Genomic DNA, 15,969 nt, shown 5'->3' on the forward strand with positions numbered 1-15,969 from the left:
GGGGGGGGGGGGGGGGGGGATGACAGGGAAGAAAAAAAAAAGAGAAAAAGGGAAGATAAAGAGAGACAAAGCGGGATCAAGGGAGGGGAACGAGAGGAGGAGAGGACAGATAAAGAGAAATAGAGCGATGTAGAGAGTAGAAGAACTCTGCAGTGAAAAATGAACCCTGTGATGAAAAATGACTTCACAACAGCCCTTCTCCGCCTCACCCCCTCCCTGCCATCCCTCCATCCCTCCCCCTCCCTCTCTGCATGTTGTACCCCCCCTCCTTCTTCTACCGCTCTCCTCTCTCCATCCCCCTCTCCTCTGGTGCCGGGCTCCTGCTCTCTCCCTGGAAAACCTGAGCGGCAGCCAGCTGTGTCTGTGTGTGCGCTGTGCACTTGTATGTATGCCAAGGGCTTAGCACAGGAATCTTCAGGCCACCCCCGGGTACAGAGACACAGAGGGAAGGAAGGGAGGTGGGGGGACGGGGGCCCATGGTGATGAAGAGGGCAACAGGGAGGGAGAGGGAAAAAGAGAAAAGACAAGCTAAGAATATGGAAGCCAATAGGAAAAAAAGCAAAAACAAAATGAGTGAACATAAAGGAAACAACTAAGATAGTGATATTTATTTTGTCAACCAGCAGCTACCAGACAAAAAACACACACCCACGCACGCACGCACACACACACAGTCAGTGGCAGGCCAAAGTGCAGAAGGCTGTCTGTAATTTTGTTTCAGATTACACCCCCCTACCTCTCCGTCTCCCCCTACCTCTCTTGTAGAAAGTGATCTGTGGTTTTAATAAGAGTCTTGGCCTCACAGGACTCAGCTGCTATCCTGACGACAAACGCAGCGAGGTGTGTGTGTGTGTGTGTGCGTGTCTCTGTGCTTGAGAGGGTGTTTTTCTGCGTGTGTGTGTGTGTGTGTGTGTGTGTGTGACAGCGGGTTGCAACAGACGGCAAGAGCTTAGCAGTGGGGAGATGTCCCGCGGGAGGCAAACCAGTCACCCAAGGGCCCCTGCACTAACAGACGCGCTCTCCTCCCTGCCCCATGTTTTTCTCCTCTTCCCCTTTCCCCTGTCTTTCACTTCCTCTCTGTGCATTTTAAGCTTTACCTCTACTTTCCAGCCCTCCTCCCCTCCTTCCTCTTCCCCCTCACCTGTCTTTTCTTCCGTCTGCCATTATTCCCTTCCACTCCTCTTCTTTTCCTCCCTCATTTCCTTCTCCGTCTCCCCCTCCCTCCCAGCTAGACAGGCTCCCTGGTAATCTCTCCTCTCCCCCGCTGAGAGAGGAAAGAGAATAGACAAGAGTGCAGCTGTATGTGCTCAATTAACAGAGACCTCACAAATACCTTCGGAAAGAATATGCACAGTATCTGGCTTTCTCCCTGCACACACACACACACCATTTTCCACCCACTCCATCTCACTATCTATGAAGCGACTAGCTGGGTTAATGACTTGCTATTTGTCACTGACAGCGCCAGTTTCCGCCCCCCTGCCTTGACTGACAGCTCCTTCGTTTACTTGGTGCCTACCTTCCCATCACTTCCTCTTCCCCCTCAAGTGTTTTTTACTGACATCTTTAACAATCTCTCGCCCTCTCACCCTTTTGTCTTCTTCTCACTCACACCTAGCATGAGTGTGTCGACACCGTTGACGTGTGTGTGTGTGTGTGTGTGTGTGTCTGGCAGCTTTTATATATAAGTAAACTAAATGGACAGTGGCTGCACAAACACAGGGCCTCCAGTAGTTTTAAAACACTGTGTGAGACTGTTTGAACCTTATACACATCACACTGACCCAACCTTGGAAATGTTGTGGACGGTATGATAGCTTTTGGGATTCCCTCATGGGATTGTGTTTCTGTGTGTGTGTGTGTGTGTGTGTGTGTCTGTGTGTGTGTGTGTGTGTGTGTCTGTGTGTGTTTATGTGGCTTAGCAGGGCCAGAGAATGTTCTCCATTTGATCTGTGGGAGGTTTTTTTCCGCTCCTCATCTCCTCAGGGAGCCTCTGCTCCACATTCTGACTCCTACCGAGACCCATCGACACTCCCCCGACTCACAATCTCACTCTGTCTCTCTCGCACATACTGTACACACAAAGGCTATAGACTCACATGTGTCAAGAGTAGTCACACGTCAGACATATAGATATTAATGTGCATTCAGACCAAATACAAGGTCAGCATTGGGTGCGGAGCGTTTACATACAAAGCCACTGCAAAGACGTGGAGAGATGGGAATTCCTGCCGGGCGGTGCGCGAGACCTGCTGGATGCAACGCGAAGTGCACATGGAGCGATAAGTCGCTTCTTACGCTCATTTGCGCGAGTTGAAATTGAAGTCACATGGTACTGTGTGGCAATAGCATTCAGACTGTCCGGATGTCACCAGCGGCTTCAGAGTAGATAGAGCGACAGCTGTTGACCTACGGGGAGCTGTGGACGAGAGTGCCTTGGGCAGAGCCGGAGCCTCTCGACAAATAAACACCTGCAGTCGGACTGGATTCTGCCCTCACAACCAAGCCATTTATCGGTGGGAGGAACTCAGAGTAAATTACTTTAATTAAATTAACTTTTTACTTGTAATGTTTGGGATTAAAACGTTTATCGCTTCTCAGCAGCGAGTCACCGTGCATTTCCAACTTCCACTGTTGTTTTTAGAATCAGTGGGCACTTAGAGCTCTGCGATATTACTTAATATTTATACAAAAATCGGACAAAACTGGACACTAGTTGATTCCACTGATTCCAACTATCGTTTACCTGTACTGTGAACAAGTTAGTTTAGCATAGGCCTAACTGATCCAAACTCCATTCAGAAAACATTTTAAAAGTTGTTGTCTTGCTGTCTTGCTGAGAGACATGACAAAGCGTGAATTCTTATGTTTAACAAATCAGCATCATTTTGTAGTTATTTCTGCCTAATTTTGATCCGGTTATTGCAATTAAATCACAGCAAAATGTTAAGTTTGAGTTCATACCGCTGTAGTAAACTAGGTTGTGTTTACTCGTGTATGAGAACAGCAGGCAAGCAGGCCAGCGATCAAACTCACAGAAGTCACGTGATGCATAGATTAAATTTGCGTCTAGTCTGAATCCCTACACAGGGAGAAACTACACACACACACACACACACACACGTATCTTATCCACAATTTAAAACCAGAGCCGTCACACTGGCTTAAACTGGCTTACAGAAAAACAATTGAATTGTAAGAGAATCACACAATCTCTATCAAACACACACACACACACACACACACGCGCGCGCGTGCGCACACACCAGCTGAGCAGTTAAGCTCATGCACATTAATATGGCATTACATTAACCAGGTGTATGGGGTCTGTGGGTATGTGCGTGTTTGAGTGGGTATCCACACATTTATGTGTCATTGATCTGTGCCAGTGTGTGTGTGTGTTCGTGTGTGTTTGTCCAATTTCCACTCAAATTAATGGGGCCTCTTTATAGGCCTTCTGCTAGAGTGGCACTGAATTACTTGGTGCTTCACTCTTGCACCTGGGACCCATTCAATGTTATATAGCAGCAGCTAGCTGCTAACTTGGGACCCATTTGCTACAACAGTATAGTTAGCATTACAAATACAAACGCTTTTTCTGCAGAGAATTCAGTGCTAACGAACACTGTTCTCAAGCCCGTACCTATAGGATCGACACTTGTACATAAAATATTATTCAAATGAGCCAGTGACAGTGGACACCATGCCAAGACATTGGTAAAGAAGACTAATATGTTAAAATTTCATGTTGTGGCGATTCAGTATAATTGCAGCAGGCTGTACTGCATGAACACTTATTTGTGTCAAATAGGATGTGTCACTTTATTCACATTCAACTTCATTCAGTTGAATTAATAATCAAATACTGTGTTTTGTCTGTCTGAAGCATACTGTCTGGATTTATGATTAAAAACATGTTTATCAAAGTAACAAAACATTGCTATAACAAATCTGCATTCAAATCAGTATTGGCTCTGCAATTTCTTTTGTGGTGATGACATACTGGGAATTATTTTGATGTTGATTTGACTTCTATATGTATGTATTTTGGTCATAATACATCATAGCTAGCTTCTTCTGGCAAGATGGCCCCTGTCTGTCACCCAAAAACCAAGATGGCTGATGTCGAAGCGGTTTGGTTTCTGCTCAGGGACAAACACACACACACCATCAGACTACAAAATGCATGAACATATTAACTCTCTCATGCAGATCCAGAGTGGCGTATGTTTATCCCCAGTAGGCTGTGTGTTTTTTGAGTTTATGTTTGTGTGTGTGCGTCCCATGTCCTACTAAATCCCAGGGGTCTCTACCAGAGAACTTAAAAGGATTCTTTAGTCCATGTGTTTTAATTTAGCCCTCTCCTCAATAATAACCAGAAAGCCATGGTCCCACCACTGACTTCATACACAAATACACTCTCCTGCATACGCATCACACAAATGCACATGTACAACCATATACACAATAACACACACAAACACATCGATGAACATACACAAACCCCTGCATGCAAGTGCACACACATCCCACCGAGCTGGGGGATTACTCTGCAATCTCAACTACTCTTTCTCCAGGGAAAAACATGTTTTATCATTTCATTTCATTTCTTTCTTCTGTGCTCCCTCCCTCCCACCCTCTGCTTTCTCACTCAGCAACATGTAGCCCTCCCCAGACTCCTGTGCCGAAATCACAGGCCACATCCCGTGCTCTGACAGCAGCCCTGTGCTTTTGGCAGTGTGATTCTCTGTGTGTGCGTGCATGCGCGCGCACGCGTGTGTGTGTGTGTGTGTGTGTGTGTGTCTCTCTCTCTCTCACAGAAAAGTCATGAAAAAAAATTAAAAAGCATTTTAAATAGATATTCAGTAAAATATTATAAAACAGAAATGCAGCAACTCTTCACATTGAAGAAAATGGTTTCCCTGTTTGTATTTTTTTCTACTGAAAAGCAATTACGACAGGTTACATCATGGTTTACTTTGAGTTAGTGTAAAATTAAACTGATTCTACAGTACAGTGGGACCAGGCTAACAAGGTCGAGGGACGTCTAAAGCTTTATGTCTAAATGTTCAGTAAAACCTCTATATTGAGCCTCAGAGCGCGATTTTAAGTGCAGTTCTGTAGTTTTCCTGTTGTTTGCATGTGTTCCCAATTCCCAATCACTCCTCTTACAACAGACCACCAGGCCGCCAGGATCCATCTATGTATATGATGCTGTCGCTATACAGGCCAGGGACCTTTGTGTCGTAATCCCTCTCTGTCTCTCTACATATTTCTATTGCTCTTCACTGCAGAATATCTAATAAAAGGCAAAAAAACAACATTCCTGTAAGCATCTCTCTAAGACTGTACGTGAGACCTAATACCAGTGACTCTGGTGGGATTGGATGTCAAACCAGCGGGTGCATAAGAGGCAGAGGTCTTACCGTGTACATTACACAGTCTCTGGAAATACTGTCTTTAACAGTTTAAACAAAGCCTTCCATCACTCTCTGCCCATTTCTTCATCCCACTATCAAAAGTAAACACACTCACACATTAAGAGGCAAGAAAGAGGATGTGCATGTATGTGTGTGTGTGTGTGTTGGCTTGTTAAACAAGCGTTTGGATTAATCTGTAGGAACCAGATGCCCCTGCCGCGTTCCTTTCAGGGCCTCCATTAATTACACCAGTACTAATAACGGTTTTTGTATATATGTGTGTGTGTGTGTGTGTGTGTGTGTGTGTGTGTGTGTGTGTGTGGCGCGCTCTCACAAGTCTGTCCACACATGAGTATAACTGAATCCAATAGCTATAGGTATTTAGAAACAAGGGATGCTCCGAGTCACCAAGGAACCTACAACACTTGTGATTCTGCATGATACAACTATTGCAGAAAACAATTATCGAATGAGGAGGAAAGGACACCGATCATGTCTACTTTGACAGATCATAATTTTTGGACATTTAGGATTTTTGGACACAATTCTTACCAGCTGGGCAGTGGTTGGTCCTATGTTCAGTGAGCTCAGCCAAACAGTCAAAGTCCTGTTGACAGTTGTCACAGGTAAAGATGGACTCGTCATCTAGGTCATCGTCATGGTCGTCGTGGTCGTCGTGTTCTCCGTCCTCAGCACCCACCCCTTCTTTGTGCTCTGCCTCTCTGTCAGACGCCGGGACTTCTGAGGAGACAGTAAAAAATATAACCATGAGTTAAAAAGCCAAAGTCTGTATATACACGATTGATCCTTGTTACCAGTCGGAAGTTTTCCAGATAACTTTCCATCATGCTAAACATTATAGCTCAGTCTTGTCAGATTGCAGCAAACACTGGACCAAACAAAACTCTCATGACATAATCATTGTCCTCCCTCTTGTCCCTGTTCTTATCTAATTAATTTATGCCTTTTCATGCATTTCAACCTGCACAAACACAATTTTTTGGCCTCTTTGCCAGCGAGGTTTTACTTATAAGTAAATATTATATATTTTAATTATAAGCGCAACTTGACTGAATTGTACTGTGGGTGTGTGGAACATCACTCCAGCATGTGACGGAGTGTGAACGTGTGTGTCCTGGTAGCAGGCAGATTGTGAGGGGGGACCAGTGGAAGGCTGTGTCGGCCCAATCCTCACTGCTCCATTGTGTCTCCATTTTCACACCTTATTATCACATTATAAACGCACAGGATCCAATAGGACTGACACTGAAGACACTGGAGAGGAGAGGAGTACCAGAGGAAAGAGAGAAAAGAATGGAAGGAGTGACATAAAGTCAGTACAAGGAAATATAAGGAAGGATAAAAACAGTCTGAGTGATGAAATTTTGGAAAGTGAGAGAAAGGTATAGAGGGAAAACACTAATGAGTTAAAATTATATGGTTAGAGGTAATACATTTTTAGCTTTGTGCCCCTCTCTCCTTTTTACAGGTGACAACTGCCTTCTGCCTCAAAGTATTCACCCTCACAGCAACAGCCAGAGAATAAACCAATATAACGTATTCAGCCCAATCTACTAGACCAACCACTAGAGCCAAACCCAATCACTCCAACATTGTAAGTACCCTGAATAATGAGGAGCATTGAGAACAAGATGCCAGTACAAAATGAAATAAAAAAAGCATATTTGATACAACAAGACCATTAATCACAGCCCCCAGAACACACATAGAGAGGAATCAACCACTCTTTCAATAGAAAAATTAGCAACTGTCAAAAAATCCCTAAAAATAACTTTGCAAGTATTCATTGCAGAGCTATTGCATTGGATTGACTGTATACAGTCTGTGCGCCTAATAAACTCAGTTAAGTTAAGTCTCTGTTACTAAATTTGAAGCACTGGCCATTACAGAGAATCAATAACTACCATCACTTTTACTGACTTCCTTTAGTAAGTGCAGTTACGGGTCAAAAAGGATTAACATCTAATTCGGTTTTGTCTATTAGGAGCTTCCAACGTCATTTTGTGCGTGTGTGTAAGCAGCAGAAAATTTATTTCTCAATTATGATATGCTATTCTTGGCAATTTTATTATTAGAAAAAGTGGTTGTCAGCCCAGCATCAGCATATCTGAGCAGATACAATTTCACTGGTTTTCCATGGGATCATTTCAGGTCCAGTAAAACAAAAGTCAAAAGAGTAACAGAAGCTTAGTCGAGGACTTTGAGAGAGAAAGTGTGCTCGTGAGTGAAAATGAGACAAATTAGAGTGAGCTGCACAGGCTCCATCCCACTTTGATTTATTATGGGAGAGGTGTGATGGGAGAGAGGGATGCTGGGAGGTGGGAAACGAGGGACTGACTGAGGTGATGAGGTGTTTGGGGGGCTGCAGGAGAGGAAGACAGTGATAGAGAGATAGAAAGTGGGATAGATGAAGGGATGGTGAAGAAGAGAGGGAGGGTGTTGGCCATCTGTCCAGTGGTGAGAGCACCGTCTGGCCAGGGAGAGAAAGTGGCCCCTTGGCTGACAAAACACACACACACACGCTCAACACACACACACACACACACGTATGCACATGTACACGCTGGTCATTGTGCACACTCATACACAGGTAGGCGTATATATGCAGGCACACACAGATGCACACACGCCAGAGGAAGACTAACTGGATACCTAAATAAGCGCACAGATGTACAACCACGCATACATGTGTGCAGTTGGAATGTGAATACGTGCAGTTGAGTTAGTATTGTAGTGGTGTAGTAGTGTGTCAGTTTTGTTGTTGACAACAACTAGACCAGATATCACATCAGAATGAATAAATTTAAAGCACAGAATAAGATTAAGTGCCAAAGTTGCTTAAACAGAATAACCATAAAAGGTCTTTGGAATGCAACCATTATTAATATTAGTAGTAGTATTATTAACTGACAATGAGTACAGTCTGATCCATTATCTAAATTACAATTATACAATTACAATAATTTAAATTCAATGACAAAGATCAAGGTCAAGAACATACGTATTTAGGACAAATAATTAGATCTACTCTAATCTATTGTTCACCCTTTTATGAAATGCTGTTGGTAATCAATTTTTGGACTGGAAAAACATTCTGATACTTAGCCCCACACATTTCCTATCACTCTCAACTCTGTAATCTGCAAAAATACAGATTTAACATATTTATACTACACATTTATACACTTTTTTCCAGACAGTACTTGGAAGTGTAGCTGTGTTGAAACACATAATGCAAAACTTGTCTTAGGATAAAGTGTTTTAAGAGTAGCATGAGATAAAATACACACAAAAAAAGGTTTTTATGTTAACACTGATTCTTCTAGTATTTAGTCTGAAAATATAAAATCCACACTTTTTTACATAAAACTTTGTAGGAAACATCTTAAAATTACACCATTCTTTCACTGTTGGGGCATAAAGACATCTGATACCACAAAGCATGGGTAGGAGACAAAATAAATGCTCTCTTCAAATTTTTATGTTTTTTGGTTAAAAGCAAGCGCGCACACACACACACACACACACACACACACACCTCCTTCCCAGGGAGCCCTGATGCCAGAGGTGAGGGCAGTGCCAACTCCAGTGCATGCCAACACAAGCTGCTGTCATAGCAACAGAGGGTGGAGCCAGATGAAACATTCTCCATCTTGCACGCCTCTTTTCTTATCTCTCCCTTCTCTTCTCATTGGGTAATTGCTTTTTTATTATCATCCTTTTATTTGGTCTTCAGCCCTTAATCACAGTGGGATAAAGAGAGGGAGATGGGTGTCCGAACAGGGGAAGATAAAGGGACAACAGAGGCTAACCCAGTCGGTGGCGTATCTATTTGCACAAGAGTCTGTATGGTCACCCCTGCCCCCCACCTGTCCATCCACCTCACTCCACACATGCAGGCACATGTCTTCTTATGGAGAAGTCGACCGGGGGTCTTAAAAACAGTGCTGTCACTGGACAAAAAATCTCAAATCTGTGTTTACTCATTATCTTTGTCAAAGCAAAGCATAATGCAGCTGTTGTCATACATGTATATATGTTGTCAGAGAAGTTTGCAAGCACAGAATGGTGATTTCATTGACATGTCAGTGCAGTTCATGATCCACAATCAAATCAATGTTATGCTTATTTAGTTGTCTGACAACAGACATGGAGAAATGATCTTCAGTGTGTCTCCAGCGTGTACAGAAAAGTTTTTATAACCTCCTGAAACTGCTAATGTGGATGTGGTTGTTGGATTTATCTGCTGGACATGACTTTTTAAATTCATCATTCTCTTATTTTTCAGAAAACTCCATCACATCTCCTTTCTTTTTTTCTACCCTACCCAACCCCACCCCCACCACACCAGAAAGAAGCAGCAGGCCTTCTTAATGGAAGCAGGCAACTCCCATGGGTGCTTAGGGTGCGGATGGGTGTGTGTATGTATGTATGTGTGTGGGTGCCTGCGCTGGGGTATTGATTGAATACGACAGTGGTCCCTAGCAAATAGTATGTGTGCACCATCTACTCACAGTCTCTCTTTCTTTCACACGCAAAAACACACACAGACACACACAAGCAGGATAAGGCTATAGCCACTCATAGACATACAAACACACACACACACACACACACACACACACACACACACGCGCTCTACAGAGAACCATTATCTCTGAGTCACAGACTGTCCCTATGCCAGGAATAACTGCACATTCTCTCTCTCTCTCTCACACACACACGCACGCACAAACACAAACCCTCCAATCCAAAGCCCAGACACCCTGTTATCTTCTTACGTCATCCACAGAAACACAATAAGTCAAAATCAAGTCCTGCTGTTAACTACAGAAAATATGAAAAATAATAATAATTTCACAACTAAATGAAAGCCACAGTAACATGAACAATAAGATTCAGAATTTTCACCTACAAGCGTATGTTTCACAAGAGGGGTTTTCTGCCGATCCTTGAGTCACAGAGCCCTGCTAATTTTTATTCTACACATGTAATGAGAGACTGAATGACACCTGGGATGCACAGTGAATGCAATTAAAGGAAATTAACTAGCTGGTAGGGTAAAAAACCAGCAGCATGCTGGGTCTTAAAGACTAGGATTGAAAACCACTTTTTGGGTCTGCGGGGAAAAAAAGGGTATATGTGTGCAGGGGAAAAAATTAGAATTGAGCATTGCCACGTCTTAAATATCAATATGGCATCATAAACAGGATGTCAGTGTTTGGTTAAAGGTATTGGTCTACATTTTAAACAGCAATAGCAGCAGAGGACCACTAACTGTCATGCATACACAGCTTTTAATGCAACCTAAATATTTAAATCAGTGACAGAATCACTTTTCATCTGTGGATTAAAAAATATATTACAGCAACCGCACCATGATTGCTTACCACTAAATGTTGTTCCTTACTAGCCTATACTGAAGCCTCTATGAAGGTCTTGGACCATCATGCCTTCACTGACAATGAATTGGCCCCCATTACTTTCCAGACAAAGTCATTTTTATATATATATATGACAATTTTCATATGCAGGCGTTTGTGTATGACAGCAGGCAACATCAGGCAAGCATGTGGAAAAGATGTTTTTACACCGTGTATCTACCGTATCTCTAGGGGGAAGGTAATAAGCAATATTCTTGGATGTACCCACCAGCCTCAGTAACCTGAGGACAATGGGCTGTTTATTAACAGATTAAAATATAAATATATAAATGGATACCTCACGAATAATGAGGTCACTTTGCATATCTGCAGGAAAGATATATGCAGGTGGTGTGTGTGCGCACGCACGCACGCACACACGCACGCACCCTGGGTAATTAGATAAAGAGAAGTGAATTGGCAGAGTCCACAGTGCAGAATGATGTTACACAGCCTAACCACGCCTAGCTGAGACCTGCTAATCACTATAAGGCTCACAGAAGACTATGTGTGGATGTTCTCATTATCCATGTTAAAATAAGTTCATTGAAGTAATTAGTTAGCTAAATGATAATAAGCCCTAAACATATTGGATGGGAGAGAGACAGACAGTGAGACAGACAGACAGAGGGTTTGTCCCCCCTCTCACCTAAAGAAAGTGGTATTTAAACTGAAAGGAGAACTTTCAACACTCGAACCTAGTACTCTTAATGGATAAACTCCTTCACACAGACTGACTTCAGTTTCATGGTACTTTCGTGAGCAGCTGCCAAGATAAGCTAGTGGAGACACAAACTGGAACACCAAAAATCAAACACTCACAGTCAGCATGATCACCGTACATCTCTATATATCCTGTGGGAAGAAAACCAGGGAACTAATGAACTCTGTGAAATGTTCCTGAACTGGCCCAGGGTGATAGAAGTACACTGAAAGAGAGAGCCAGAGCTAGTGGGAGAGTTAAAGGGGAATAAAACATACTGTAATACTGCAAAGGTAAGGTGGTTATTCAAGTGTTAGATTTGGCAGCCAGGAGCTGGTGCTGTGGCCTGTCTGGGACACACTCCGCAGCTCAGAGAGATGTAGAAACACACACACACACACACACACACACACACACACCCCTATGTCTGTGTAAGCTTAAAACAGGCATCAAAAAGTGGGAAAAACTGTGTGTGGAGCTTCCAGCAGAATGTTTAGAAACCAAACAGTCCCGACACAAGGCTTTCATTCTGCTCCACATCACACTCCACACTGGAGCAGGATTCACAGGCACCTGGCTGGGCACCCCCACCTTCAGCATGGCTACGAACCAGCCGTGAGGTTAGAATCAGACCTGCATCACGTGGCTTGCTTGGAGTGCCCAGTGGGCTACAATACAATTGAAAGAAAGGCATACTGCACTTAATTCTAATCATTTCTAGGGTTTGCCAAAAATGTCTTATGAAGTAATATAGGCCTTAAGCAGGTTCATACACTGATAAAAATCTCCCATAATTAGTTATTTGTAAAAAAAATAAAAATACAAAATTTATGTAGTAATGTATTGGGCGATACATTGAATGAAATGTTTGTCTGCATGATAAGAATTAAGCTTAAATTAAAAAAAAGTTTCAAATGTGGCAGAAAACTCTTCAATTTGAACCAATATTACCGTGAGACAGTACTGCTGATTAGACTGCTGTTACTATCAGCACCTTTTTGAGCTGAAAGTGTTGAGGAGTGGGCAGACACAAAAAATGGCGGTCACATTTGGCACACAGTGCACACTCAAATGCACACTGACACACACAGGCTGAACAGGTGCAGCTGGACACAACAACACAGGCCTGCTCTAAGTCTCTCAAGAGAATGACTCCCCCCCACCCTCTCTCACCCTCCGCCTCACTGCATGTGAGTGTGCTGTGTGGGTGTGTGTTAGGTGGCTATATAAAGAAGCCATCTCTCCTCACCTCTGCTTCCCACCTCATGTTCTTCACCTCACCGTAGCCTGTGTGTTTTCACAATACAAGCACCCGATGCCCCAGAGGAGATCTGTTGAGCCACAGAGTACCAGTCACACACGTACACACGTACACACAGACTCCTGAGACAGGTTGCGGTAAGGGAGAGCAGCACCCAACACCAATGTCTGGAAACAGGATGATGAAAGAGCCACTCGCGTCATGGAAGGTAGTAAAAATACAAACACACACACACACACGATGTTTATACACAAACACATAGAAAATCAGCTAGAAATGCAACGCACCAACTAACACAGATCAGCAGAAAAGCATCCTCACTAACAAGTTGACAGCTGCTCACTTAGAATTTTGGTGCACACACCAAAACAAAAATTACACACGCACATATGCACACACACCCCCAACACACACACCCACCCACCCACAAAGGGCTTAAATGCTGCAATAAAGACAAAAAAAAAAAAAACAGATGCACCGTGTGCTGTCACGAGCAGGCAATAATAGTTCACACACACACGGAACTGTTTTCCTGTGGTAGCCTTGGGGAAATTAAAACTACATTATGGACCTCCAGAGGGTAGCGGTGAGAGAGGGATAGAGGAAGAGGAAAAGAGGGAGAGGGAGAAGGGCCAGTGTCCTGTTTTTCTCAGCTCTGGCCATCATGAAGATTTCACAGTGAACCAGGAGAACAGAAGCTGCCTGTAATTTCCCTTCATTCCATCTTCATTTGTGATTCTTTTTACTTTTCCTCTTGAACATTTATCCCATTTCCTAACTTCTCACACTCTCTCTATTATTATGGACAGGACAGATAGACAAACAGATAGAACCATCTTGAATTCAAGATCTGATTATTTCATCTGCTTGTCATTTTACATTTTTTATTAAAAACAATCCCGAACACGCACAAATGCACAATAAATCAAAATATTATCAAAATCACAGTTTGGCCAAGTATAATATCCAAACTGCAGAAGCTGCAAATTCTGGATGAAGGTAAAATGTGTGAAAGAAAAGCATTATAATAAAGTACTGCAGTGCTGCAGGGATGCCCTGGCCTACAAATCCTCTCCAGATGTAAGACCCTTTGGTACAGACCCTAACAAATGTCACATCATGATTTTATTAGTTTTTTATTGAAATTGTGAAGCCATAATTCATCATTCGCACTAATCGTGAATCATATTGCAAATTGTAATATATGTCAAAGTAACCGCAATGTGATTTCTTAGTACAACCTGCAGCCATAGGTGCCACTGAATCTTACTTACCATAAGATTCAGTGCCTCTGGGTTGTTTTAAATTTATTTTATTTCTCTTGTCATTTGGAGGAAATACCTCTCACCTGACATTGTAAATACTTCCTAGTTATTTAATATACTGGACAATAAGTGCACAAAGACATAAAACAATGTGTCAATTGTGGAAATGCAAGTCACTCCTTTTTTGGTTTGGATAGATAAGTTAAAAGTATTTACACAATTTTATTTTCTATATTTTCAATTAAGGACATGAATGTAAAGTGAATTGATCCAGCTACTTTCTAACTCACACAAACACACAACTTTCTGGCCGGCCAGTCATGTCCATGTCCCCACACCCTCATGAAGACACACACACACACACACACACATTCAAACAGTACTTAGTATAACAATAATGCAGTAAGGTCTCAGTTTCAGCTTGGGGACCTGACAAACCTTTTCCATGATGACTCACTGGCTCTTTCTGTATGTGACTCTGTGTGTGTCTGTGTGTACGCTGTCCAAAACAAACACTAAGTGTGTGTCTATGTGTGCAAGTGTGTGTAGTCTCTAGCAGACTGTCGACAAGAAATGAGAAAAACAAGACTCCAGAGAAAGAGAGGAGGATTTCATCACAGACACTCACATCTACACATGCCTCTAAAGTGAACTCCTGCCTGGTCGGTGTCTCCCACCTACCTGGTCTGTTCTCCTACATGAGACCAAACATACGATAAAGTCGGAAACGATTACTCTTGACAGGGCAACTCTGCTGCTACCTGCCCTTCCCAACTTTGTCAATCTCATTTCCCTTCTCTACCCTTTGCAACGGGGGAGGGGGACGAAGACGAGAGGAAACAAGGGAGGAAGGTGACAAGTTGTTTTTCTGTTCCACTGAGGGGTGGCGGGGGCGGAGGAAAAGAGAGACATGGGGCACCTTCGGCCACTGAGGGCTCCTCTCTGGGGCAGAAAGGCCTGAGAGAGGGAGGGAAAGGAGGAAAGGATAAGGGGAGATGTAGGAAGGAGACAGACTAGATTGCCTCGATGCTATTCCCTTCGAGTCAACCTCCCACCTCCCTCCGCCTTCCCTCCCGCGGGTCTTTCCAAACTCAACATACATTTTCCAGAAAAAACGAAAGAGAGACACAGAGGGAGAGACAGAAAAAGAGTAGAGAAAGGATAGGGGAGGGGTGGAAGTTTATGAATTTAATAGCATGAGGAGAAGGTATATTTCTCCATTCTCTCTTTCTCTCCCCATCTTTATCACCCCGTCCTTGTCGACACATCTCCCAGGGAGTAAAGGAAACAAGCTAAGGGATAGGCAGCAATTCTCACTCCTTTTCTCACACACACACAGTTTTTCTAATATGAGCACAGATTTGAGCACTTTTGAGCACTTTTATTTTTTTTTTAAAGGTAAGGGATGGAAGAAGAGAGTGACAGACAGTGAAAAAGAGAGTTACTTTTTAGAGGATTTAGGAAAGGCAGACAGAGTCAATCATTCAGAGAAAGAAAGAAACAGTGATGCCGAGGATGCTGGGACAGGGAATTGATGGTAAAATCCAAACTGAAAGAGGGCTGACTAAGGGAATATGGGACAGTATGCTTTTATGGGAGAAAGACTTTGAGATAGGTGTGTGTGTGTGTGTGTGTGTGTGTGTGTGTGTGTGTGTGTGTGTGTACATGTGTGTGTGTCATGGGACTCTAGCTTCCTGCAGGAACTGACACACACAGCAGTTCTGGTGAGCCACCCAGGACCTCAGTCAGCACCCCCCTTAACATGCACACTCAGAAACACACACACACACACACACACACACACACACACAGCGCCCCCGGAGGAGAGTTTGCACAGGTCTGGGAGCGGGGGGGGGGGGGCAAGGGGGGGGGGGTT

General features: G+C 43.3%; 1 protein-coding gene across 3 annotated transcripts in view; it reads right to left on the reverse strand.

The window, feature by feature from the left end:
• The window catches only part of znf423 (zinc finger protein 423), a 150,348-nt gene that overhangs the window by 108,850 nt on the left and 25,529 nt on the right, over positions 1–15,969 (reverse strand). For all 3 annotated transcript variants that reach the window (XM_046037168.1, XM_046037169.1, XM_046037167.1), the window contains one exon: positions 5,973–6,161. In XM_046037168.1, the coding sequence (XP_045893124.1) occupies positions 5,973–6,161 (189 nt within the window). The remainder of the gene's footprint in view (positions 1–5,972; positions 6,162–15,969) is intronic.

This window comes from Micropterus dolomieu, linkage group LG22 (genome assembly GCF_021292245.1).
Source record: "Micropterus dolomieu isolate WLL.071019.BEF.003 ecotype Adirondacks linkage group LG22, ASM2129224v1, whole genome shotgun sequence".
In the NCBI taxonomy this organism is placed as follows: domain Eukaryota; kingdom Metazoa; phylum Chordata; class Actinopteri; order Centrarchiformes; family Centrarchidae; genus Micropterus; species Micropterus dolomieu.